Genomic DNA, 26,849 nt, shown 5'->3' with positions numbered 1-26,849 from the left:
TTGACTGGAGGGGAAATTGGTTTGGTCTTCCCGGTTTTCTACTTGCCTTACCATCATTTATGTATTCAATAGATACAGAGCAACAAGATCCCGCCCTCGAGACCTTCCGTTTCCTTACAAAGGAACCAGCAGCCCAGGCCGCTGCAATACACTCAGGGCGGCGTCAAGTCCAGAATTGGGGTCTGGGGATGTGACAGGCTCGCGGGTGCCCCTGCCTGGCAGAAAGCTCAGAGAACTACACTTCCCAGAATCCTCACGTTCTGTCATGGGCCTCATTTCCCAGAGCGATTAGCGGCAGCCCCTACCCGCCCCCTGCCCCGCCTTTCGCGGACCTGCTAGGGCCGCCAGGCGTTTACTGCCCGGGTGAGCGGCTTCCCAGCCCGAGCCCTATCTGGACCAGAGGGATCTGTCCGGCCGGGGAAGTTCCGGAGCCTCCCTCCTGCGGAGTGCGGCCGGCGGAGCACGGCCCCGACACCCTCAAGGCCTGGGCGAGGTGAGCGGCGGAAGGTCAGCCGGAGCGAGGAGCGCGGCCTCGGGAGGGTGCGCGCACAGGCCCGAGAGGCGCGAGCCGGCCTTTGTGGGCGCGGACTGGCCGAGGGCCTAGCACCCCGGCTCTGTTCGCCTGCGCCCTACGAGCCGCCCCGCTGACGGGCACCTGAACGCCGCGGCAGGTCGGGCACTTCGTCCCTGTGGGCCTGAGGCCCCAGCCACCTGCTTCCTCCGGCCCGCGCGCCGCCTGCCCTGGCCCGCGGGCCTTTGCTAGTGCTGCGGGCCGTCAGTGCGTGAGGAAAGGGGTGTCCCCGCCTCACTGCCGTCCCCGCCCTCCCGGCGGCAGCCGTCTGATCTGCTTTCTGCGAGGAGTGCGTTCTGGCTTCCCCCGATGGCCGAGTGGGGACCTTGACCCAGGTCTTTGGTTCTGTGCCCACCTCTCAGATAGCAGCCACCTCCCCGCCATAGGAGAGCTGCTGTTTTCCCTATCCGAAGCAGTTTTCTCTAAGAATCTGGGAATTGATAACTTGACAGGAAGGGTAGGTGTGGGTGGAGAAAAGTTGTCGGTGCACGCAGTGAGGTTAGAGGAGTTGGGATGCGCTGGAGCCCCGCGAGGGGAATCCTGGGGCGCCCTCAGTGGCTCTGTGGGCTGCGGCAGGTACTCCCACTCTGCCCTTGGTTTCTTGAGCTGTGAAATGGGGGTAATAATACCAGCAGTGCTGTGGGACAAAATGGTGTGGGCGGTGCCTGGCACATGGTGAGGCTCACTGATTCGCTGCTGCTGCTGGGATTCTAGGTCCTTTTTTTCTGAGCCACCGGAAGGGTTGGGTCGGGACCAGGATAGCCCAGCCCTTCAGGTCCAGTCTGCTCCTGTCTCCTCATGACTTCTCCCGTTGAGGGCACATAGCGCCCTATTAGATGGTGTAAGGATTTGAGAACTGGTGAGTCTGAGGGGTGGAAAGTGAAAGGGGTTTCCCTCTCTCTCTCTCTCTTGTCTCCCTTTTCTTCCCTCAGATCTGCCTTCTGGAGACTGCCCATCCTCATGGGAAGAGTCCAGAGAGAGGACATGGCTACTCAACAGAGAGAAGCAAGGTCCCAGGTGAGTTTATTTTACCTCAGGTCTTAGAGACAGATTTTTTGTTGTTGTTGTTCTTTATTTGTTTTGTTTTAATTTTGTTTTGTTTTTCTGTATTCCCTTGAACTGGAGTTCTCTACCCATTGTAGTCTTACACAGGCTTTGGAGCTCAAGTCGTTTTCTCTTTGAAAAGTTGGTTCACCTTGGTGGATTCTGTGGTGGTTGCTTCCCCCAACCCCCACCCCAATCCATGTCTAGTGTTTCCCTTTTTTTTCCGAACAGACACTCATTTATTTATTAATCTCAGTTCACTATGTGATTACTAATTTGACAAGTAAGATGTCACACTTCTTATATCACTTGGGGATAGAACAAGTATCACACTTGGCAGAGTTTTTTTCTGGTCTTGCCTTGGTTCACCTGTATCTTTCTCCCTACCCTTGGCAAGAATGCTTTCCTTTTTTCCCCCCACACCTCAGAATCCTCATGGTACCTTCCCCAGGTTTCTCCACTATGTGTTTTTAGGTTTTTCTCCCTCTTACTCAGAATCATGTGCCTTGCTTCTACCACTCTTTTTAAAAAATTTTTATTTTTATTTTTCTGAAGTGAGAAGCGGGGGAGAGGCAGGCAGACAGACTCCTGCATGTGCCTGACCGGGGATCCACCCGATATACCCACCAGGGGGCGATGCTCGGCCCATCTGGGACATTGCTCTGTTGCAATGTGAGCCATTTTAGCGTCTGAGGCAGAGGCTACCGAGCCATCCTCAGCGCCTGGGCCAGCTTTTCTCCTATGGAGCCTTGGTTGCAGGAAGGGAAGAGAGAAAGAGAGAGATGCAAGAAGGGGAGGGTTGGAGAAGCAGATGGGTGTTTCTCCTGTATGCCCTGGCCAGGAATTGAACCCAGGACTTCCACACGTCAGGCTGACGCTCTACTGCTGAGCCAACTGACCAGGGCCACACTTCTACCACTCTTGAAAACTGATCTTAACCTGCTATTTTTATCTTTTTTGTATGGAAATGAGGGAGGGACTCTATATGGTGAGTCAGTGCTTGAACAGAGGGTAGCCATGTTGGAGGGAACACAGTTGGAGAAGTCTCTTGTCTCTGAGGGCAGAGAGAAAACTCCTCTTAAAGCAGTAGGGAGGATGGATATTGGTAGTGAAGAGGCAGTGTATAAAGTGGTTAGGAAGTGGAGGTTTTGAATCAGTTGTCTGGGTTTGAACCTGTATCCTTTGTTGTCATATATGGGTCTTGGGCAAATACCTTCACCTCTCTGTGCCTCAGTTTCCTCACCTGTAAAGTGGGAATAACAAAAATACCTTCCTCATAGGTTAGGTGAGAGGTTCACGTGAATTCGTGCATGAAATGTATTTAGATCAGGGCCTGGCAAAATATGTTGTTGTGGTAGCTGACCAATGTTTTTCTAATAATACCATTAATGTTGATAGAAACTGCTATACAATGTTCCTTTATTTATTTTTTTTAATTCAGTGAGAGGAGAGGAGACAGAGACAGACTCTTGCAAGCACCCATACCAACCAGCAAGCCCATTAGGGGACGTTGCTCTGCCCATCTGGGCACTGCTCCATTGCTCAGCAGCTGAGCTCTTTTTAGCACCTGAGGTGGAGGCCATGGAGCCATCCTCAGTGCCTGGGTCCAACTCGCTCCAATCGAGCCTTGGCTGCAGGAGGAGAAGAGAGAGAAACGAGAGAGGGAGGGGTGGAGAAGCAAATGGGCGCTTCTCCTGTGTGCCCTGGTTGGGAATCGAACCCAGGACACCACACACCGGGCTAACGCTCTACTACTGTGCTGACTGATTAGGGCCTACAATGTCCCTAAGACCCAGAAAATAAATACTTGTCCTTTCTTTACTCAGCTTCATCTAACAATAACAGGTTATGTTGCTGGGGAATGTCCTGAGGTCTTTACCTTTGTTCTCAGTCTCATAACAGCGCAGCAGTTATTATCCCCATTTGACATGTGAGGAAACTGAGGCTCGAGAAGTCCAGTAACCTGAATTCAAACCAAGTGTGTGTGGCCTCTAAATTCATGGTTGTTATTATCCAGCCATTGCTCTGGTGATCTTTCAGAACACAGGACAGACCCAACCACATATTACCAGGCTCTTCTGCACTGTGATGTTGATGTTAATCTTTTGGACAGACAAAATTTGGTGGTGTTTGATCTTCTGAGGCTATGACTAGGGCTTTCCGTTGCATATGTGGGCTGCTTTTTTCTAAGGCTTTGCCATTCCATTCTAACAGCAGAGTTGCTTTTTTGCCCAGAAGCTTCCCATCCTTGAGTGTGTATGAATCCTGTATGACATTCTCCCTAACCTTGTCTGCTGCCTGTATGTCAGTACTGTGTGGACCTGTGTGTGAAACTCACTGACAGGATGTTTATGAACAGAGAGAGAAAATACTGAGTACTGGGTTAAAAGAAAACTTTAATTATTGTCCTGCCTCTGTCACTAATAAATTATGTGACCTGGGGTCTTGATTGCCCTGGACTTTGTGTTCTTCATCTCTAAAATGAGAATCGAACTGGGAGATGGTGTACAATCCTGTCCAGCTACACTTTGTCTTTTGTTGTTCAAATTATGTCATGTTCTTCTCTTTCAGTTGAGTCATAAGTTCTTTTTAGGGCAGGATCATTTTTTGTATTCCCCCTTATGCCAGTAAGTTATTTTTCTTATTATATACGTATTGCATGCTCATGTTAAAAGTTCAGAGAATAAAAAATACATACATTTAAAAGAAATGAAAATCACTCTTACCCCAACATCTGGAGATAACCACTGTCATCCCTTTGGTATGCATCTTTCAGAATCATTTTTATGCCCCTTTATTTATTTATGTATATTCGTATATATGTATGTATGTATTTATTTTACTTTAACTTTTATTGTGACAAAATATACATTACAAAACTCTTTTTGAGTGTATGATTTAATGGCATTAAGTACATTCACACTATTGTGTAACCCTCACCACTGTCCATCTCCATTATGTGGATTATCTCATTTATTTCTTAACCTGTGGGGTAGGCATTGACCGGTCATTTTGCAGAGTGGTTAAGAATTGCACCTTGGACAATCACCTGGGTTGGAATTCCATCTCTACCACTGAGCAGCTATGATACTGTGATTTATAATATAAAATATATATTTGCTCTTCATTCCTGTTTCTGGCACATAGCTTCCAAAGAACTTACAATTCCCTATGTAATTAGTAATATATGTTTTTTTTTCTCTTTTTTACCTGAGATAACTTCAAAGCAATAAAGGTGAAATGTTTTGTTACTTGTCACCACCCTTTTCAGTGACACCAGTTTATTTTAAAGAGGTGACTTTAGTAAAGGCCCTGAGGATTAGGGTTCATTGCAGGAGAAACCGACTCCGACTAGAGGTTTAGAACTTTCAGCCGTCCACCCCCACCACCTGCCTCAGGCTGGAGGTTGAATCGGTCCCATCTGTGTAATGATTCAATCAGTCATGGGTGTGTAATGGCCCGTGATTTAATCCATCATGCCTTCGTAATGAAGCCTCAATAAACACCGAAAAGGACAGGGTCCCCAGAGCTTTCTGGTTGGTGAATGAACGTGTGGAGATTTGAGGAGAGTGGCACATCCAGAGAGTGTGGAAGCTCTTTGCCCTTTCTGCAAAGCTTGCATCTCTTCATTGGCTGTTCCAGAGTTATATCCTTTTATAATAAACCAGTAATCTAGTAAGTGACTTGTTTCTCTGAATTCTGTGAACCACTCTAGCAAATCAGTCGAACCTGAGGAGTGGGTTATGGAAATCTCTGAATAAGCATTTCATGGTAGCCAGCTGTGTCCATACTGCCACTGTCTTCACTCTGTGATAGTGGTCCTGGGTGAGCTGGGATGGCTTGTCTTTACAGATGTCAGTGACATTCAAGGATGTGGCTGTGCTCTTTACGAGGGATGAGTGGAGAAAGCTGCGTCCTTCTCAGAGAAACTTGTACCAGGATGTGATGTTGGAAAACTACAATAACCTGGTCTCACTGGGTAAGGAAGTTTTCCCTATAGACACAGAATTCAGAAGTGGGAGTAACTGGGCACCCCTTCCCTGGATGAATGCCACACGTCATCAGAAACTTCAGCTGAGTTTTGTCTTAGGATTGTATAAATTGGATCTCCAAAAATAAATATTCAAAACCTTCTCCCTTGGTAGGTATTGAATTGCCCCATGGATGGCACAGTCTGCACAGTTACACATCAGAAACCCTCCCACCTGAGGCACCATTTTTCCATTATGATGGTTCTGTGGTTGCTAACCTCTTGGCAGAGAGTATCTCTCAGCCCTCTTCATTGACTTACTACTTGCCTTTGCCAATTCTCTTTCAACTCAGAAATTGAGATAACGTAGTACCTGCTTTCCTGGATAAGAGCTGTGGGTTGTCTAATAAACTTTTGCTGAGTTATGCCGTGAGATTGTCCTTATGAAGGATCTCTGTAAATAATTCTTAACATATTCACTCTTAGAAGCATGCAGTTACCTCATGTAGGGGAATGGAGGGGTGGTATTGATAATCATTCCTACCCCTCTATATAGTTGCACATTAGAGTTTCTTCATGGTTCAGGCATTATTTTTTTTACAACAATTGTTCTGTGGTTTGTTACTCTCTATCTGCCACTTGCCCTTCCTACCTCTTTTCTAGGGGTCAGCAAACTTTTTCTCTAAAGGGTCAGGTAGTAAGTAAGTATTTTAGGCTTTCTAAAATATATGGGCCATATATGGTCTCTGTAACATACTCTTTTTTTTCCCAGCCATTCTTTGTTTAAGGGCCATACATAAATAGACAGTGGCCTAGATTTTGCCTATGACCCATAGTTTGCTGACTACTGCTACCATTGAAAGGGAGTCAGTGTTTTCTCATTTTAAACAAGCTACTTGTGCAATCCTTTCTGTAGATACCTATTTCCAAATTTAATTCAGTCTATACCAGTGGTAGTCAACCTGGTCCCTACCGCCCACTAGTGGGCGTTCCAGCTCTCATGGTGGGCAGTAGTGGAGCAACCAAAGTATAAATAAAAAGATTTAACTATAGTAAGTTGTTTTATAAAGATTTATTCTGCCAAACTTAGTGAAAATCCGACATAAAGTACTTGGTAAGTAATTATTATTATATGCTTTAACTTGCTGTAACTCTGCTTTATAAATTTTATAAAGTTACTTCCCTACTTTTTAAATCACCATTACTGTGGAACCGGTGGGTGGTTAGAAAATTTTACTACTAACAGAGATACAAAAGTGGGCGGTAGATATAAAAAGATTGACTACCCCTGGTCTATACATTTAACATATTCCATCTTCTATAGGAAGACAGTGGCACCCTATTAATCAGGCTGCATGTTTATGCTATTTCCCTAATGTACAACTAATTATTACATTGTTGCATCCTACAAAGTCCTTTCCTTCTGTGGGGGCACAACTTGAGCATCCCATAGAAGCTTTTCATACCATTAACTGAGTTTTCCATTCAGATCTGAGATACCTCTTTGTGTCAAAAATAAAACCACCCAAGTCTTTTTTTTTCTTTTTCTTTTTCTTTTTGTCTATGAGCAGGACCCCCATTTTCCAAACCAAAAGTGATCTCCCTGTTGCAGCAAGGGGAAGAGCCCTGGATGGTTGACGAAGAAGGCTCCTCTCTTGGTGAGTGGGGGCTAAGGTTCCTGGGAATAGCTGCAGGCAAAGGTCTGGTTAACAGATGGCTGGTGTGGTTTGCAGGTGGTGATCAGGAAAGTTTTTCCATAGTTCTCAGTCCTCAGGAAGAGGTGGAGAAGGGGATACTGAGGACCCTAGACATGAGCTTCCTCTTTTTGCCTGGTAATCACTTCACAAATGAATTTCTCAGGATCTCTTTTCTTGTTCTTCTTGTTTCAAAAGAGAGCAACATTCTTGTGTTCATTCAGCGAACATGGTATATTTATAGAATTGCAAGTAGTTCATTCTTACTGAGGCTCTGGGGAAAGAAGAAACGGAGAAAGGAAATGATTTTAGGAAACTTGACGGGGGCCCCATTATGCAGTGCTTTGGTATAGTTCTTAGAGATGTGAACTGTCTGATGAGTGACTGCAGAGGATTTTAAGCAGAAGGATTATATGGTCCCTGATATTTTAGAAATGTTGGTCTGAATCTGAAACAATTTAACATCCTTCATTAAAGGCACAGCTGAATTGATGCTGTGGTTTGTCCCAACTTGTGGCATACGGTCAGAAAGAGAAGCTGATGGGGACAAAGCTCCTGCCAAGGCATGTTCAGGGCTTCAGGAAGTTCTGGTGCATTTTTATGATACATATGTCACTATTTATGTTAAAAGAAGATTACGTGGGTATTTGTGGAAAGTATAGCATGCACGTAAGTACAGAAAAGGTAATGGCACAGCTTAGCTGGTAACATTTATATTTGAATTGGGATTGAGAATGAGTGAGATGAAAGGGTGCTTTATATGTAATCTTTTCATTTTTCACATGGAGAATATTTCATGAAGTTCTTAGTAATTTGAAATTATTAAGAGTGGTCTCTATGGGCCTGACCAGGAGGTTTTACAGTGGATAGAGGGTTGCTTGGGACACTGAGGATGCAGGTTTGAAACCCTGAGGTCCCTGGCTTGAGTGCAGGCTCATTGGCTTGAGTGCGGGCTCACCAGCTGGAGCATGGGGTTGCCAGTTTGAGCATGGGGTTGCCAGCCTGAACATGGGATCATACATATGACCCCATGGTCTCTGGCTTGAGCCCAAAGGTCACTGACTTGAAGCCCAAGCTCACTGGCTTGACCAAGGGGTCTCTTGCTCTGTTGAAGTGCCCTGTCAAGGCACATAATGAGAAAGCAATCAATGAACAACCAAAGTGCCACAACTATGAGTTGATGCTTCTCATCTCTCTCCCTATCTGTCCCTGTCTGTCTGTCTGTCTCTCTCTCACTTAAAAACACAAAAAAGAACGGTCATTAAAAAAGAATGGTCTGGCCCTGGCCAGTTGGCTCAGCGGTAGAGCGTTGGCCTAGCGTGCGGAGGACCCAGGTTCGATTCCCGGCCAGGGCACACAGGAGAAGCGTCCATTTGCTTCTCCACCCCTCCGCCGCGCTTTCCTCTCTGTCTCTCTCTTCCCCTCCCGCAGCCAAGGCTCCATTGGAGCAAAGATGGCCCGGGCGCTGGGGATGGCTCTGTGGCCTCTGCTCCAGGTGCTAGAGTGGCTCTGGTCGCAACATGGTGACGCCCAGGATGGGCAGAGCATCGCCCCCTGGTGGGCAGAGCGTCGCCCCATGGTGGGCGTGCCGGGTGGATCCCGGTCGGGCGTATGCGGGAGTCTGTCTGACTGTCTCTCCCTGTTTCCAGCTTCAGAAAAATGAAAAAAAAAAAAAAAAAGAATGATCACTTTGAAAGCATTGCAGGGGAAACTTTTTTATAAATTATATTTATAAAATTAAATGTAATGGGATGACATCAATAAGAGTACCTAAGTTGTATAGCATTTGAACTGTTAATTGTGTTGTGTGCCCATCACCCAAAGTCAAATCATTTTCTGCACCATATATTTGTCCTGCTTTGCTCCCCTCCCCCTGGTAACCACTGACTTTTATCTATGTCCATGAGTCTCATTTTTATATCCTGCCTATGTGTGAAATCATATACAGTGCTCACAAAAATGAGGGGATCAGGGAACATGCAGATACTCCAGTACTTGCAGCTTTTTGTATAGTGCATTTTCACCAATGAAATAAAAGTTGGTTTTGTATCTTATTTGCATAATTGAACAACTTTCTTTGACTTGTCATTTGCTTTTCTGATGTTCTTGTTTAATTAAAAAAATCAAATGGTTCTTTTATCACTTTATAGTCATTTTGAAATATCCCCTAATTTTTGTAAGCAGTACAGTTCTTAACTTTTTCTGATTTACTTACTTCATTTATTTCATTCAAGATCCATCCATGTTGTCGTAAATGGCAACATGTCATCATTTCTTATGGCTGAGTAGTATTCCATTGTATATATGAACCATATCTTCTTTACCTAATCCTTGATCAAGGGACACTTTGGTTGTTTCCATGTCTTGGCCACTGTGAATAATGCTGTGATTACCATGAGGTGCATCTGTTTTTACATATCAGTGTTTCCAAGTGTTTTGGGTAGATAGCCAGTAGAGGGATTGCTGGGTCATATGGTAGTTATATTCTTAATTTTTTGAGGAACCACCATATTTTCTTCCATAATAGCTGCACCAGTTTACATTCCCACCATCAGTGAATGAGGGTTCCTTTTTTTTTCCACAGTCTCTCCAACACTTATGTGTCTCGTTGATAATAGCCAATCTAACAGGTGTCAGGTGGTAGGTATCTCATTGTAGTTTTGCTTTACAGTTTTCTAATAGCTAGTGCAGATGAGTATCTTTTCATATATCTGTTGGCCATTTGTATGTCTTCTTTGGAGAAGTGTCTATTCAAAACCTCTCCCCATTTTTAAATTGGATTGTTTGCTTATTTATTGCTGAGCTTTGTGAGTTCTTTATATATTTTGGATGTTAACCCTTATCAGAGCTGTTTGAAAATATCTCCCATTTGGTTGGCTGCCTTTTTGTTTTGTTGGTTCTTTTGCTGTGCAGAAGCTTTTCAGTGTGATATAGTCCCATTCATTTGTTTTTGCCTTCACTTCTCTTGCCTTTGGGCTCAAAATCATAAAATGTTCTCTATAGCCAAGGTCCATAAGTTTAGTACCTACAGTATTTCCCCATGTGTAAGACACACCCTTTTTCAAAAAATTTGGGGTCTAAAAACTGGGTGCATCTTATACAGTGGTTGTAGGTTTTTTTACTTGTGGTTTCTGCTTTTTCTCACTTCTTTTTGCGCTTATTGTTGAAGAGTGATTCATCATCAGACACAGATGAGGACAAGCTAATGGATGGGAGTTTTGACAGTGATGAGGAGTTGTACAAAATTTAATGATGAATAAAATTTGAGTTCAATAACTTTATGCAGTACTTTTTTTTTTAATTTGGGCCCCCAAATTAAGGTGCGTCTTATACATGGGAGCATCTTATAAATAGGGAAATACAGTATGTTCTCTTCTATGTAATTTATTGTTTCAGATCTTATATTTAGGTCTTATTTCAATTTTTTTGAATTAAGTTTTTTTGTATAGGGCAGGATATAGTCAAGTTTTATTCTTTTGTATGTGGTTTCTGATTTTCCCAGCACCATTTATTGAAGAGGCTTTTTTTTTCTCCATTGGCATGTTTTTGGCTCCTTTGTCAAACATTGTATGTAAGTGTGTGTGTGTGTGTGTGTGTGTGTGTGTGTGTGTGCACGTGTGTGGTTTTATTTCTGGGATCTTAATTCTGTTTTATTGGTCTGTATGTCTGTTTATTTGCTAGTACCATGCTGTTTTGATTATTGTGGCTCTGTAGTATAATTTGAAGTCAGGTAGTGTGATACCTTCGACTTTATTCTTTTATGTCAGGATTGCTTTGGCTATTCAGGATTTTTTATGGTTCCATACAAACCTGGTAATTTTTTGTTCTATTTCTTTAAAAAATGACATTGGGATTTTGATGGGGATTACATTAAATTTGTATATTGCTTTGGGTAATATGGCCATTTTAACTATGGTGATTTTTCCAATCCATGAACATGGAATATTTTTCCATTTTATTATGTCTTTTTCAATAATTTTTGTAGTTTTCAGGTCCTTCACATCCTTTGTTAAGTTTATTTGTAGGTATTTTGTTGTTGTTGTTGCAATTGTAAAAGGAATTTTTTTTTGTTTATTTTCTGAAGTTTTGTGGTTGGTGTATCAGAAACCAGGAGTTTTGTATATTGATTTTGTAACCTGCTACTTTACTGTATTGGAGACTTTGGAGTTTTCTATATACAGGATCATGTCTTCAGCAAAAAAATAATACCTTTACTTCTTATTTTCTGATATGAATATCTTTTATTTCTTTCTCTTGCCTGATTGCTCTGGCTAAGACTTCCAGTTCTATGTTGAATAAGAGTGGAGAGAATGGGCAACCTTGTCTTGTCCTTCATTTTAGAGGAAAAGTCTTCAGGTTTTTGCTATTTAAAATGATATTAGCTGATGGTTTATCATAAATGGACTTTATTATGTTGAGGTACTTTCTTTTTATACCCATCTCATTGAGTGTTTTAAATGTAAATGGATGTTGTATTTTATCAAATACCTTTTCTTCATCTATTGATAGAATCATATGATTTTTGTTCTTTGTTTTGTTGCTGTGTGTTACATCGATTGATTTACGTATGTTGAACCATCCTTGTGCTCCTGGAATGAATCCTACTTATTGTGATGTATTATTTTTTAATGTGTTGTTGTATTTGATTTGCTAGTATTTTTGCATCTGTATTTATTAGAGATATTGGTCTGTAGTTTTCTTATTTTGTGTTGTCCCTGCCAGTTGGTATCAGGGTTATGTTGGCCTCACAGAATGTGTTAGTGTATACTGCTTCTTCTTCGACTTGTTGAAGACTTTGAGAAGGGGAAAAATTTAAAGTGAGGCAAAACTAGATATGGGAAATTTCTGGAGACTATTGCATAATGAGATGTGAATGAAATACTCTGGTAGAGATTGCCAGTGGTCAGTTGTATAAAGTACAGTGTGTCCGTAAAGTCATGGTGCACTTTTGACCGGTCACAGGAAAGCAACAAAAGACTATAGAAATGTGAAGTCTGCACCAAATAAAAGGAAAACCCTCCCAGTTTCTGTAGGATGATGTGGCAGCATGTGCGCATGCGCAGATGATGATGTAACACCGTGTATACAGCAGAGTAGCCCACGGTCATGCCAGTCGAGATGTGGATGGTACAGAGGAAAGTTCAGTGTGTTCTGTGGCTTGCTAAATTCAAATCCGTGACCAAAGTGCAACGTGAATATCAGCGCATTTATAACGAAGTGCCACCACATAGAGAATAACATTACTCGGTGGGATAAGCAGTTGAAGGAAATTGGCAGTTTGGTGGAGAAACCCCGTTCTGGTAGGCCATCAGTCAGTGATGAGTCTGTAGAGGCTATACGGGATAGCTACTTAAGGAGCCCTAAAAAATCTGTGTGTGAGCCCACATCGAACTACACTGAGTAGGTCTGAAACTGGGAGTTTTCCTTTTATTTGGTGCAGATTTCACATTTCTATCATCTTTTGTTGTTTTCCCGTGACCGGTCAAAAGTGCACCATGACTTTACAGACACACTGTATACAGGATTGAAACTCGAGGAAGGTCAGCAATGGTACAAAGGTGGCATTTGAAGCATTGAGCCAACTAGGCAAGGTAACAGCAAAAGACAGAATCCCAGGTAACCTTAACATTTACAAGTTGGATTAGGATAGAAGAATCGGGCCTTTCAGATAAACATGGTAGTTGCCTCCTCCCACAACCACATCAAAATTACGTCTAAACTATAGAACAACTATCATTTGAAACCACCTGAAATTGAGCTGAGTGGAAGTCCTTCTACTAGGGAATTAAAGAAGAAGCCACACTAAGACTGGTAGGAGGGGCAGAGAAACAGACCTGGCTGGCCCCATACCCATATGTGGTAGATAAAAATTCAGAGGGATTTCTCAGTTGCAGAGGTCCCCCTGAACAGTGAAAGGTCCAGCCCCACATCAGAACCCCCAGCTTAGGGTTTCAGTGCCAGGAAGAGAAGTCCTCATAACTTCTGGCTGTAAAAACCAGAGGGGATTGTAACTGTCTGAGACAGAGGCTGCTGGAATCCCAGGCAGATCCTCTAAGAAGGCCCATACATGGCCTTACTTGGACTCACTCCCTGTAAGCTCTGGTGCTGAGACTGCAGCTTGAAAGGATGCAGGGACATATGGAGAGAAACTAAATTGTCTGACATCAAGTGAGAGCTGGGGGGAAAAGCTTTCTCCTAGATAGAAATGCTGGCAGAGGCCATTGTTCCTTTGATGAGCCCTCCTTTCACAGAGCCAGCAGTTGGACATCATATCTGAGACTCCATCAACCTGACTCACACTGTTTGCTCTGTCCTGGTGATTCCCGAAGGCCCTACTCCGCCTAACTTTCAGGCCCACCCAAGGCTGTTTTCAGTGGTTTATGCATAGAAATGTCCTATCTTGGCTTATGCTTCAGACTTTCCTGAAATCTTTCAAACAAGCAGCATCTGAACTCAGTGTGCTCCATACCTCTCACTAAGTGGCACAGGCCTAGCACTAGCAGCAGCCAGACTTGGTTCACAGTTTGTCCTCGCCTTGGCAACTCCAAGCCTAGCACAAGTAGCAGCCATCTTCAGATTGCTTTGTAGCTCATGCTGAGTGGCCCCAGGCAGACACAAGCTGTGGCTGACCTTGGTTGGTACCTACTGGGAGGTCCCAGAGCCAGCACAACTGGTAAACAGCTTCAGATCATTTTGAAACGGTACCCAAACACCTCCACAAGCGACACACTCAAGGAACTGACTCAGCAGGCACCAGAGCCCCGCTGAATAAGTCCTCTTTGGCGTGGGCCCCTGCACAGCTGATTCTCCATAGAGGTCGGTGGTTGCAGCCAGTCCTTGTAGCTGATGGGCCTGGGGGTAAATCCTTCCCATTGATGTGCCAACAACAACCAAGGCTCAACTACAAGAGAAGGGTGTACACAGCCCACAGGGGGGTTGCACCTGGAGTGTCCAACTTGGGTGATAAGAGAGGTTGTGTCACTGGACCCTACAGAATACCCATTATAGAAGGCCATTCTACCAAGTCCAGGAGACATAATAGCTCTTCCTAACACATAGAAACAAACACAGGGAGGGAGGTTACCAAAGGAGGAGAAAAAGAAACATGTTCCAAATGAAAGAACAAAGCTCTACTAAAAGAACTAAACAAAATGGACACAAGCAATCTACTAGATGCAGAGTTCAAAACACTGGTTAAGGATGCTCAGTGAGCTTAGTGAGAACCTCAAACAGCATAAAAAAGGATATGGAAACCATATAAAGAGAACCAGGCAGAAATGAACGATACACTAACTGAAATAATAATTTACAGGGAATCAACAATAGAGAAGATGAAGCTGAGAATCAGATCAGCAATTCGGAGTATAAGGAAGCAAAACCACCCAATCAGAACAGAAAAAAAAAAAAATGAAGTTAGTGTAAGGAGCCTCTGGGACAACATCAAATGTACGAAGTGAAGGAAATAAACATACAAGCCATACAGGCACAGTTTCAAACAAGATGAAACCAAAGAGATCCACATCAAGACGTCATAATTAAAATGCAAAATGTTGAAGACAGAGAATCTTAAAGGCAGCAAGAGAAAAGCAGTTGTCTATATGGAGCTCCCATAATACAGTTAGCTGATTTCTTTTTCTTTTCTTTTTTTTTTTTACAGAGACAGAGAGTCAGAGGGACAGACAGGGACAGACAGGCAGGAACAGAGAGAGAGAGATGAGAAGCATCAATCATCAGTTTTTTGTTGCGACACCTTAGTTGTTCATTGATTGCTTTCTCATATGTGCCTTGACCGTGGGCCTTCAGCAGACCGAGTAACCACTTACTCAAGCCAGTGACCTTGAGTCCAAGCTGGTGAGCTTTGCTCAAACCAGATGAGCCCGCACTCAAGCTGGTAACCTCGGGATCTCGAACCTGGGTCCTCCACATCCCAGTCCCACGCTCTATCCACTGTACCACTGCCTGGTCAGGCTGTTTGCTGATTTCTTAACAGAAACTTTGCAGGCCAGAAGGGATTGACAAGAAATAGTCAAAGTGTTGAAAAGCAAGGACCTACAACCAAGATAACTCAGCAAAGCTATCATTTAGAATCAAAAGACAAATAAAGAATTTCCCAAACAAGAAAAGCTAAAGTAGTCCATCACCACCAAACCAGTATTGCATGAATTGTTAAAGGATGCTCTTTAAGAATAAAAGTATATGAACAAAAAATGACAATAAATACATATCTATTAACAATTGAATAAAAAAAAGTAAATGAACAGGCAGAAGAGAAACAGACTCAGGTACAGAGAACATTTTGAAGGTTACCAGATGGGATGGGGGTTTAGGGAAATGGGTGAAAAAGGTGAAGGGATTAAGAAGTACAGCTTGGTTGTTACAGAATAGTCATGGGATTCAGAGTACAGCATAGGGAATATAGTCAATAATCTAATAATTGTGGGGTGTCAGATAGGTACGAGATTTATTGGATGATCACTTAGTTGTAGAATGTCTAATCACTAGGGTGTATACCTGAAAGGAATATAATATTTTATGTCAACTGTAATTGAAAAAATAAAAATGATTAAAAAGAAAGAATTAGGAGAGAAATGAGAGAGGTGTCTGTGTTAGAAGTTGGGGAGAGAAGGGTGCAGGTCCTGCACTGGTAGAGCTCATAATCGAGCGGGGAGACTATTGTTCATGAACTGAGCACACAGGGTGTGGAATGACAGATTCTGGCCAGCACTTTATGTGAAAGGTACTAAGTGCTGAAAATAGACCAGGAGGGAGTGGTATTGGCAAAGGCTTCGCTGAGGAAGGATGGGTCTGAAGATGAGGAGAAATAGTTCAAACATAGGAAAGGGCACGTGTGAGTGGAGGCCAGCATGTGCAAATGGAAGTAAGGGGAGAAGAGGGTATCAGTCCCACTGTTAAGTGTAGGATGAGCCTGGCTGCAAGATCAGAGGAAGAGAAGAAAGAATCCCTTTTGCCTTACACACTTTCTGAACCTTCGCTTCATAAAGGAGTCTCCCTGAGTGACCTGAGCATTCATTGGATTAAATAGAATAGAAAGTGTGACTGGAGTCTGAAGCTGTCCAGAGAGATGCTCAGGCCACCTGGGAGTGATCGGGGTCCTCAGTTAGCCCCCATCCCAGGTTTGGGAAAACCTCCCTGAAGAAAAACTACCAATAGATGTTGAAGGGAGTGAGGATACCGGCGCTGAGCAGTATGTGTGTTTCTCTGGGATGGGATAAACCTCTCTCTCCTCAAAGATGAAAGTCAGGTGGGTGTTCTGGCCTGTGGCTGGGTCTGTCCTGTACCCCTGGCAAGTCCCTCATCTGCCTGGACTAAATATGTCCTCAGGACAGCTTCTCTTCCCAGGGGAGCTCACTGCCATGTGACCTCGGGTGAAGGACCTGGATGTTCTTGAGAGTGCCTCTGTGTTAACTCTAGACTAGACCCAAAAACCTGTCCTTTGAACAGCTGGTGAGAAGGAAAAGTTTGTACTTTTAGGGTTGCACTTTGAGAGCCTCTAGTTGCATCAGAAAGTACTTTAAAAAGTTATTTTCACTTCAGAACTATTCATAAATAAGAAAAACAAAAAAAGAAAAACTGTGTCATCCCTGAGTATGTATTAAATTGACAGATGGGAGGAGATGGCTCAGTGGCTCTGTGTCTTACCTGAGTCTCTTGATTATGAAATGTGCCCTAAGTCTAATGACTGAGGGTATGCTCTCTGGAAGAGTTGTAATAAGAATGTGATTGTATGAATTTACACATCTCATGAGTTTGGTTTACACCCATATGTGGATATATTCTTGAAATCTAAAATTTAAATATCCAGGGATGATCTAGGTAAAACCATGACCACCAATGAAAAAGTGTTTTTCTCACTTTTTTCTCTTGGGCTGTCATAATGCAGGAAGCCATGTAGGGTGGACAGAACATGTGCAGGATGGTCAGTGTTGGGGGACATGGTGGGGGTGCCATGCACAGAGGGCCATGCATTTTCTAATTTATACAAATGTGCTGTTGGGGTGAGCAGCCTAGTGAAATAGTGTGCAGTGGTTTTACTTAGTGAATTTCTTACAAGGTTTAAGTGGAGCCCAAATACTCTGTAGTTGTGCTAATGTGTTCGAATTAGTTTTGCCTTCATCCTTGCCCTTCTGATAAAGACTCCAACATGGGCCCTGTACCTCCCTCCTACCACCAATATTTGCTCTCTTTGTAGCTGTCAGAATGATTTATTTAAAAGGTAAATTAGCCTGACCTGTGGTGGCACAGGGGATAAAGCGTTTACCTGGAATGCTGAGGTTGCTGGTTCAAAACCCTGGGCTTGGCTGGTCCGATGGTAGTGGGTTGTCAGAACTTATTAACTTAGTGTCAAAACCCTGGGCTTGCCCAGTCAAGGCACATACAGGAAACAACTACTACAAGTAGATGCTTCCTGCTTCTCCCCCCTCTTTCTCTCTCTCTCTCCTCTCTCTAAAAATCAGTAAATAAAATCCAGAGGAAAAAAATTATTTAAAAGGTAAATTAGAATATCTCATTTCCATGCTCAAAACCTATAGTTGGCTTCATAGAGCACAATCCAAAATCCTGAACGTGGCCTTCAGAGGTCTACATGGTCTGGCCCTGGCTGTCTCTTCACCTTTACCTCCATCCACTCAGCCCTTTATTCGAGGACTCTATTGACTCTGGCTTCCTTGTAGTTCTTCAGGCAAGCTGAGCAGGCTCCACCTCAGGGCCTCTGCATTTATGTTTTCCTCTGCTGGGCCATTCTTCTTCCTGACAACTGCAAGCCCTAGTGACTCACTTCCTCATATACAGGTTTCTACTCAAAGGTATTTTCCTAAAGTCACAGCTCATCTAAAACACAGCTCATTGTCTTTCTTATTCTTTTTAAAATTTTCTTTCAATTACAGTTTATAGTCAATATTATTTTGTATTATTTTCAGGTGTATTGCAGTCATAAACTTTACAAAGGGTTCCCCCTGATAGTTTCAGTACACACTTTATAATATACATAGTTATTATAATATTATTGACTATATTCCCTATGGTGTACTTTATATCTGCATAACTTTTTGGTATCTATCCACCTGTACTTCTCAATCCCTTCACAGCTTTCACCCAGTCCCCCTCCTCCCCCCCCTTTGGAAACATTTATTTTCTCTGTCTGTGAGTCTGTTCTGTTTTGTTTATTTTGAAATCATATGGCATTTGTCTTTCTCTGACTTATTTCACTTAGCATAATACCCTCGAGGTCTATTCATGCTGTTGCAAATGGTAATGTTTCATTCTTTTTTATGGCCAAGTAATATTCCATTGTATATATGTACCACAGCTTTTTATTTTATTTTATTTATTTAATTTTTACAGAGACAGAGTCAGAGAGAGGGATAGACAGGGACAGACAGACAGGAACGGAGAGATGAGAAGCATCAATCATCAGTTTTTTGTTGCACATTGCAACACTTTAGTTGTTCATTGATTGCTTTTTCATATGTGCCTTGACTGTGGGCCTTCAGCAGACCAAGTAACCCCTTGTTTGAGCCAGCGACCTTGGGTCCAAGCTGGTGAGCTTTTGCTCAAACCAGATGAACCCATGCTTAAGCTGGCGACCTTGGGGTCCCGAACCTGGGTCCTTGGCATCCCAGTCCGATGCTTTATCCACTTTGCCACCACCTGGTCAGGCTGTACCACAGCTTTTTAAACCACTCTTCAATTGATGGTCACTTGGATTGCTTTCAGATGTTGGCTATTGTAGATAACACTATAGTGAACATAGGAGTGCATATATTCTTTTGAATTAATGTTTTGGATTTCTTTGGATATATTTCCAGAAGTGGAATTTCTGGGTCATAACGTAGTTCCATTTTTTATTTTTTGAGGAGTCTTCACACTGTTTTCTATAGTGGCATGCATCTGCATTCCCACCAACGGTGCACAAGGGTACCCTTTTCTCTACATTCTTCCCAACTCTTGTTGTTTGTTGATTTATTGATGATAGCCATTCTGACAGGTGTGAGGTGATATATCATTGTGGCTTTAATTTGCATTTCTCAGGTGATTAGTGATGTTGAGCATCTTTTCATATGTCTATTGGTCATCTGTGTGTCCTCTTTAGAGAAATGTCTGTCTAGGTCCACTGACTATTTTTAAATTAGATTGTTTGTTATTTTGGTGTTGTTTTTAAAATAAATTTTGGATATTAAACCTTTATTAGATACATCATTGGCAAATATGTTCTCTCATTCAGTAGCTTGTCTTTTTTTTTGTTGATGGTTTTCTTTGCTGTGCAAAAATTTTTTAGTTTGATGTAGTCTCATCTGTTTATTTTTTTCTATTGTTTCCCTTGCCTGCGGAGATGTATCAGAAAATATCACTACAAGATATGTCTGAGGTTTGACTGCCTGTGTTTTCTTCTCCTTGAATCAACCCAGACAACATTAAATAAAAATGAAAAGGCATTCCATAAATATTGAAAGCAAAATGAAACAAATGATCCTAATTGCATTGCAGATTGGTGACTTAGTCTCATAAAAAAGAATTATTTCTAGTGTCCTTATGTTATACCAGCTTGAATAAACATCCATACTGGCTTGTATCTGTGATACTGTGATTTAAGAAATATAAGCCCTGGCCAGTTGGCTCCGTGGAAGTCCTGGGTTAGATTTTTGGTCAGGGCACACAGAAGAAGCAACCATCTACTTCTTCTCCCCTCCCCCTCCTTTTTCTCTCTATCTTTTTTTCTCTCTCTCTTTTCCCCTCCCACAGCCCTGGCTTGATTGATTTGAGCTTGTTGGCCCCGGGTGCTGACGATGGCTCAGTGGAGTCTCCACCTCAGGTGCTAAAAATAGTTTGGTTGTGAGCATGGCTCCAGATGGGCAAAGCATCATCCCAAGATGGGGGGGTCACCAGGTGGATCCCAGTCAGGGCACATGTGGTAAGTCTGTCTTTCTATCTCCCCTCCTCTCACTTAAATTAAAAAAAAAAAAACCCCAAAACTTAAAAATTAGACTTACCAACAACAAAAATTTTAAAACAGTATTATTCTTTTTTCAGCAACATGAACATTGAGGAGGATGCTTAGAAACGCATAGAGTTACCTCCTGTGATGGTGTTATGTAGACATCCAGCATGTAGCTTCCTCAATGCTCTGACTTTGGAAAAATCTTGTGAGACTACAAATGTATGTGATATTTCTATAGGAATAATTTTTAATCTGACCAAACATAGGATAAAGTGGGAAGGGATACTTTAGGAAACAAGCCTGGAAAGCTGGCTTGAGTCCAAAGATTTGATGCTGCCTTTAGCCGTCACACTATACCAACATGTAGCCAACGGTCAGTCCTTTAAAATTCCAACTTAAATGTCTCTTCCAAAACTCTAACCACTGTCTATACCCTCCCCTGCTTGCATTTTCCACTATCTAAGGGTGGTTTGGATGCTTTTCTAAGATAATGTTTGTATCCATTTCTACCTTGTGTTTTTGTTTTAGAAGTTATCACATTATGATGTTTCGTCTTTATCTCTAATGCAAAACTGTAAAAGCCTTAAAGAAGTTGTTTCTTTTCATTATCGGATCCAGGATGTCTTGTGAATCACCAATGCCCGGGTAGAGCCCTGCACATTATATACTGCTTACAAAAATTAGGGGGTATTTTAGCACTTCATATTTATTTTGAAATATTCCCTAATTTTTGTGAGCAGTATAGATGATTTTTAAGTATTTGATAATTGAATTAAATAAGGAATAATCAAAGCTTTTTGAAACAATAAGATGAGTTCTATGGAAGTAAGAGGGAGCAATCCACTGGGAAATAATACTGGAAAGGTGAGAAAGGATCAAATTGAGGGTCAGCCGCAATAACTACTATAGAGTAAGGAGATCCTGAACTTGGATGCATTGATGATAGTTGTTAGAGACATCTTAGTGATGAGATTTAAAGTAATTTGATGACTGAATAGACTTGGAATACAGGGGAGAGAAGATTCAGAGATGAAACTAAGAATTTATGGCAAAGTAACTAAAAAGCTTATGACATGATTCTGAAGTGAGAAATAGAAAAAAGGTTTGAAAAGGATATCCCTGAATTCACATTTGCAGAGGCTGAGTTTGAAAAGAAAGATACTCCAAAGAAAAGTCTAGCAGGCAGTTGAATACCTCTATACAGTACTTTGAGAAGAGTCATTTACATACAAGGTATGGGACTGGGTAAAATCACCTAGGGAGAAAAGGTTGACCAGAAACTGGCATGTCATAAGAGTCGAGGAAGGAGAATCTGGATTTCATGACAGAGACTAGTCAGGGAGATGGTCATTAGCAAGGTCATTCTGGTTTCTAAACTTCTGACCTAAGTCTTAACCTTATTCATGAGGTAGCTCAGGCCCAGGCTTAATATTGGAAGGGATCAGTAGTTGAACTGCACTCCAGGAGACAGAATGTGTAGGCCTGTGGAAAACTTTTAGTAAGTCATAAGGAACAATTAGGATTGGAACCCTAAATTCCACCATTTAGGGTTCATATCCACTTCATGGGGAAGCACATTCAGGACCAAGGGAATGGCACTTTAAAATAGAGTTGAGATGGTAATTCTCAGTATTGGTGTGAACTCTTGAAGCTGTAATTCCATTAAAAAGTAAAATCACCTCATGTTTTATTTCTCTATTTTCCTTTAAACAAAATATTTCAGAAATGTTTCTCTACTTGATGTTTTTATGTTTTATCTCCCATTGTTTCTTTGATGTGCTCCAGTGCATTTTCTTCCTTATTAGCCCACCGCAAGCACAGCTATTAAGTCCCAGACAGTTTCCATTTTAGCACATCAGGATTGAGTTTCTAGTTCTCAGATCATTGCCCAACTTAATCACTGACTCCTCCCTGAAGTACTTTTTCCCTTTGGCTTCTGAAATACCATACTCTTTGGATTTCCTTCCTTTTCTTGACCTCTCACATTGCAGTGCCTAAATGCTTTTATTTTTTTGGCTTTAAATAAAATGTATTTCCAGATAACTCCCAAATACCTATAGCTCTGATCTTTCTCAGATTTCAAAAATAATTTATACAATTATTTCAGTGTCTTCTTTAAGTGTCTACTAAGGCATCTCAGTTTCAACAAACATGTCTGAAACAACCCCACCCCCTCAGACTTGCCCATGTCCCAGTCTTCCCCTCCTTAGGATCTTGTGCCAGCATTCATCATTTTCAGGCGGAAACCTAGGAGTGACCTTAACTTTTATTCCCTCTCAGCAACCAACACACAGTACAGTCTAGTCCTGTTAGTCCTTAGACGCACTCACCTGTACCTCCATCTCCTTTCTCACCTATATAACTACAGTAGCCTTTTTTAAAGTGGTTTCTCTCCTTCCTGCTTCCACTAGTGCCTACTCCACCAGTCTGTTCTCTGCATAGCAGCCAACTTGAGTGAGCATGCAGTTTCCCTGTGGCTTTCCATCATGCTTAGAATAAAATCCCAAAGGCCTAACTATAACATATAAGGCCTTAATATGATTTGGTCCTACCTGTTGCTTTAGTCTTATTTACCATTTTCCCCCTTGCTCACTGCATTCTAGGCACACAGTCTCTTTGCTCTGTCTTTCCTGTGAAGTCACCACACTTTTGTGTTTCTGTTTCCTTTGCCTGGGAAGTTCTTTTTATCACATATCCATATGGCATTTATTTATTTATTTATTTATTATTTGTCACTTCATTTCCCTCCTTTCCTCTAGCGCGCGCACACACACACACACACACTGAATAGAAGTTTCAGACATTACCCAGCCCATAGTAGGCACTGAATGACTATTTGTTAATGGAAAGGATGTCTATAGCACATGCAAAGGTAAAGAAATACGTGCTTTAGAGACTGCACATAGTCCAGCATACCTGACAAGGAGCTAGAGGAAGGAGATGAGGACAGAAGTCATGTTGTGCAATACCTTGATCACCATATTGTACTCTGACCTTATATATGAATCATTAAAGATAAATTGGAGGACCTAAGGAACTTTTTTTTTTTTTTTTTCATTTTTCTGAAGCTAGAAACGGAGAGACAGTCAGACAGACTCCCACTTGCGCCCGACCGGGATCCACCCGGCACGCCCACCATGGGGCGATACTCTGCCCATCCTGGGCGTCGCCATGTTGCGACCAGAGCCACTCTAGCGCCTGGGGCAGAGGCCAAGGAGCCATCCCCAGCTCCTGGGCCATCTTTGCTCCAGTGGAGCCTTGGCTGTGGGAGGGGAAGAGAGAGACAGAGAGGAAAGCGCGGTGGAGGGGTGGAGAATCAAATGGGCGCTTCTCCTGTGTGCCCTGGCCGGGAATCGAACCCGGGCCCTCCGCACGCTAGGCCGACGCTCTACCACTGAGCCAACCGGCCAGGGCAGGAACTTTTGCAATATAATGAGATATAGACTTATATCTCTATATATCTATATCTATCTATCTATCTATTTATAATGTTTTGGTTTTTTTAAAGATTTTATTTATTGATTTTAAAGAGAGAGGAGCAGTGGGCAGCAAAAAGTATCAACTCATAGTTGCTTCACTTTAGTTATTCATTGCTTGCTTTGTCACATGTGCCTTGACTGGGCAAGCCCAAGCCCAGGGTTTTGAACTGGTGAGTTCAGTGTTTTCCAGATCAATGCTCTAGCTATTTTGCCACTACAGTCAGGTGATATATATGTTTTTAAAACACTGACAAGTGGTATAATAAAGGGAATGAACTATGGAAACTCAGTCAAGAAAAGAGAGTTAATTTTTTTAACTGCCTCTAAAGGATTCGAAGGAATTTGGGATGAGGGGAAGGGTGGAAGACTTTCCAGGTTAGGAATGATTACATAAAGAAGAGAAATGTCATGAAGATAATTTAGGGCAGTGGTCAGCAAACTCATTAGTCAACAGAGCCGAATATCAACAGTACAACGATTGAAATTTCTTTTGAGAGCCAAATTTTTTAAACTTAAACTATATAGGTAGGTACATTCCTTATTGAGGTAGCACCCGCACATGGTATTTTGTGGAAGAACCACACCCAAGGGACCAAAGAGCCGCATGTGGCTTGTGAGCTGCAGTTTGCCGACCAGGGATTTAGGGGACTGTTAAGAGCTTTAGACTCTGATCCCAGATGGCCTTTGCCAATTTATACTCTTCTTTTTTTCATTCACCAATTTTCCTGGTGATTCTTACACTCACCCTCTTTTATATGGATTTACTATTTTTTTCTACCCTAGTACTTCAGCTCTCATTGATTGTTTTTCTATACTGCTTAAATCTATAATTTTCTTCTAATTTTTGAGTAGATACCAAGACATTATTTAAATATCATCAATATTTATTTGTTCTATACATTTTGTCTGTGTAGACAAATGCTGTATCATATGAAACAGTTTCAGTTTTTTTCCCCCTCCAGGATGGAAGAGCAGCCATAAAACCACAAAGTCAACTCAAACTCAAGAGTCTTCATTTCAGGAGCTGGTAATGAAAAGATCCAAAAGGAATGGGCCCTGGGACTTCAAATCAGAAAAACCCTGTATATATGAAGACAGATTAGAGATAAAGCAGAAGAAAAGTGAAAGTGTTCAGATACTTTCAGTCACCCACAAAAAAATTCTCATTGTAGAAAGAAGACATAAAAATACTGAATTTCACCAGAACTTCAGCCCAGAGTCAGTCCTTATTAGACAGCAGATGGTTTCCAAAGAGAAAACACCACCAAAATGTGAAATACAAGGAAACAACTTTAAACAGAATTTAAATTTACTTAATCAACCAAAAAACAATGCAGCAGAGAAACGCTATAAATGTAGTATATGTGAGAAAACCTTTATTAACACTTCATCCCTTCGTAAGCATGAGAAAAATCACAGTGGAGAGAAATTATTTAAATGTAAAGAATGTTCAAAAGCCTTTAACCAAAGTTCAGCTCTCATTCAACATCAAATAACCCATACTGGAGAAAAACCGTATGTATGTAAAGAATGTGGGAAAGCCTTTACTCTTAGTACATCCCTTTATAAACATCTAAGAACACATACTGTGGAGAAATCCTATAGATGTAAAGAATGTGGTAAATCTTTCAGTCGAAGGTCAGGCCTTTTTATACATCAAAAAATCCATGCTAGAGAAAACCCCTACAAATATAACCCAGGTAGGAAATCATCCCTTACTGGGTGTCAGAGAATTCATTCCAGAAAGAAGTCCTATTTATGTAATGAATGTGGCAACACCTTTAAATCTAGTTCATCCCTTCGTTATCATCAGAGAATTCACACAGGAGAGAAACCTTTTAAATGTAGCGAATGTGGGAGAGCTTTTAGTCAGAGTGCATCTCTTATTCAACATGAAAGAATTCACACTGGAGAAAAGCCCTATAGATGTAATGAATGTGGAAAAGGCTTCACTTCTATTTCACGACTTAATAGACACAGAATAATTCATACTGGAGAGAAGTTCTATAATTGTAATGAATGTGGTAAAGCCTTAAGTTCCCACTCAACACTTATTATTCATGAAAGAATTCATACTGGAGAGAAACCATGTAAATGTAAAGTGTGTGGGAAAGCCTTCAGACAAAGTTCAGCTCTTATTCAACATCAGAGAATGCATACTGGAGAAAGACCCTATAAATGTAATGAGTGTGGGAAAACATTCAGGTGTAATTCATCCCTTAGTAATCATCAGAGAATTCATACTGGAGAGAAACCATATCGATGTGAGGAATGTGGGATATCTTTTGGCCAAAGTTCAGCTCTTATTCAACATCGGAGAATTCATACAGGAGAGAAACCCTTTAAATGTAATACATGTGGGAAGACTTTTAGACAAAGCTCATCACGCATCGCCCATCAGAGAATTCATACTGGAGAGAAACCTTATGAATGTAGTACATGTGGGAAACTTTTCAACCACAGGTCATCTCTTACTAATCATTGTAAAATTCATATTGAAGAGAGTTCTTAGTAGATTTACATGTGTGAAAACCTTAAACCAAAGCTTATCAGAATACATGAGAGTGATGGAATAAATGTCATAGATACATAAAAGCCTTTCTATAATTTAGTCATCAAATATTAAATTCTAAGGATAAATCTTTAGTAGGTAATGAGAAAAGTGGAAAGTGTTCATGTCTGTAGACATTTTTAAAAATACCCTGAAATGAATTCACAACAGAAGACATTGACTTCAGGCATTTGTAAAATAAAATAATTGTTTTATCTCTGCAGCAGTGTACACTAGACATCATATGTGATTATCAGTAACATCTGGGCCGGGGTGTGCGCACTGGATTTCTTATTTTAAACTATAAACTGGTAATACTTTTAAAAATAACATTTTAATAGCATATAAAATATGTGATCAAAGAAATGAATACATTTTTAGAAAAAAGGACCAAATAAAAGGTATGAATGAACTGTAAACTACCTCTCAGTTTCTGGGGTTTGTCCTTTTCCTGACCTGATATCAATGTTGTGCATGGATTTCATCTAAAAATAGAAATAAAAATATGTTCTGTTTTATTCTTCTAGTAATTGTTGTGAGTTGGGAATATTCTACCCAATCTGTAATTCTGTTCTCAGAATTTTT

At 41.6% G+C, this 26,849-nt stretch overlaps 1 protein-coding gene and 1 non-coding gene across 3 annotated transcripts; one reads left to right on the top strand and one right to left on the bottom strand.

Moving 5' to 3' along the window:
- The first annotated feature begins 324 nt into the window (after nucleotides 1-324).
- Nucleotides 325-26,849, top strand: ZNF354A (zinc finger protein 354A). Of its 2 annotated transcripts, XM_066343006.1 has the most exons (5): nucleotides 325-493; nucleotides 1,504-1,588; nucleotides 5,468-5,594; nucleotides 7,157-7,243; nucleotides 24,676-26,849. In XM_066343006.1, the coding sequence occupies exons 2-5, from the start codon at nucleotides 1,532-1,534 to the stop codon at nucleotides 26,223-26,225; spliced, it is 1,821 nt and encodes a 606-aa protein (XP_066199103.1). In that variant the 5' UTR covers nucleotides 325-493; nucleotides 1,504-1,531; the 3' UTR covers nucleotides 26,226-26,849. The 2 variants fall into 2 exon arrangements, with proteins under 2 accessions (XP_066199103.1, XP_066199102.1); XM_066343005.1 differs by lacking the exons at nucleotides 325-493; nucleotides 5,468-5,594 and having other exon boundaries at nucleotides 1,502-1,588; nucleotides 24,659-26,849.
- On the bottom strand, nucleotides 23,573-23,648 carry TRNAA-AGC (transfer RNA alanine (anticodon AGC)). Its single transcript has one exon. It is a non-coding gene; the product is annotated as a tRNA-Ala (tRNA).

The sequence above is a fragment of the Saccopteryx leptura genome, chromosome 6 (genome assembly GCF_036850995.1).
Source record: "Saccopteryx leptura isolate mSacLep1 chromosome 6, mSacLep1_pri_phased_curated, whole genome shotgun sequence".
Taxonomy (NCBI): domain Eukaryota; kingdom Metazoa; phylum Chordata; class Mammalia; order Chiroptera; family Emballonuridae; genus Saccopteryx; species Saccopteryx leptura.
Note: the sequence above shows the minus strand (reverse complement) of the source record. Positions and strands in the feature narration are given on the sequence as shown.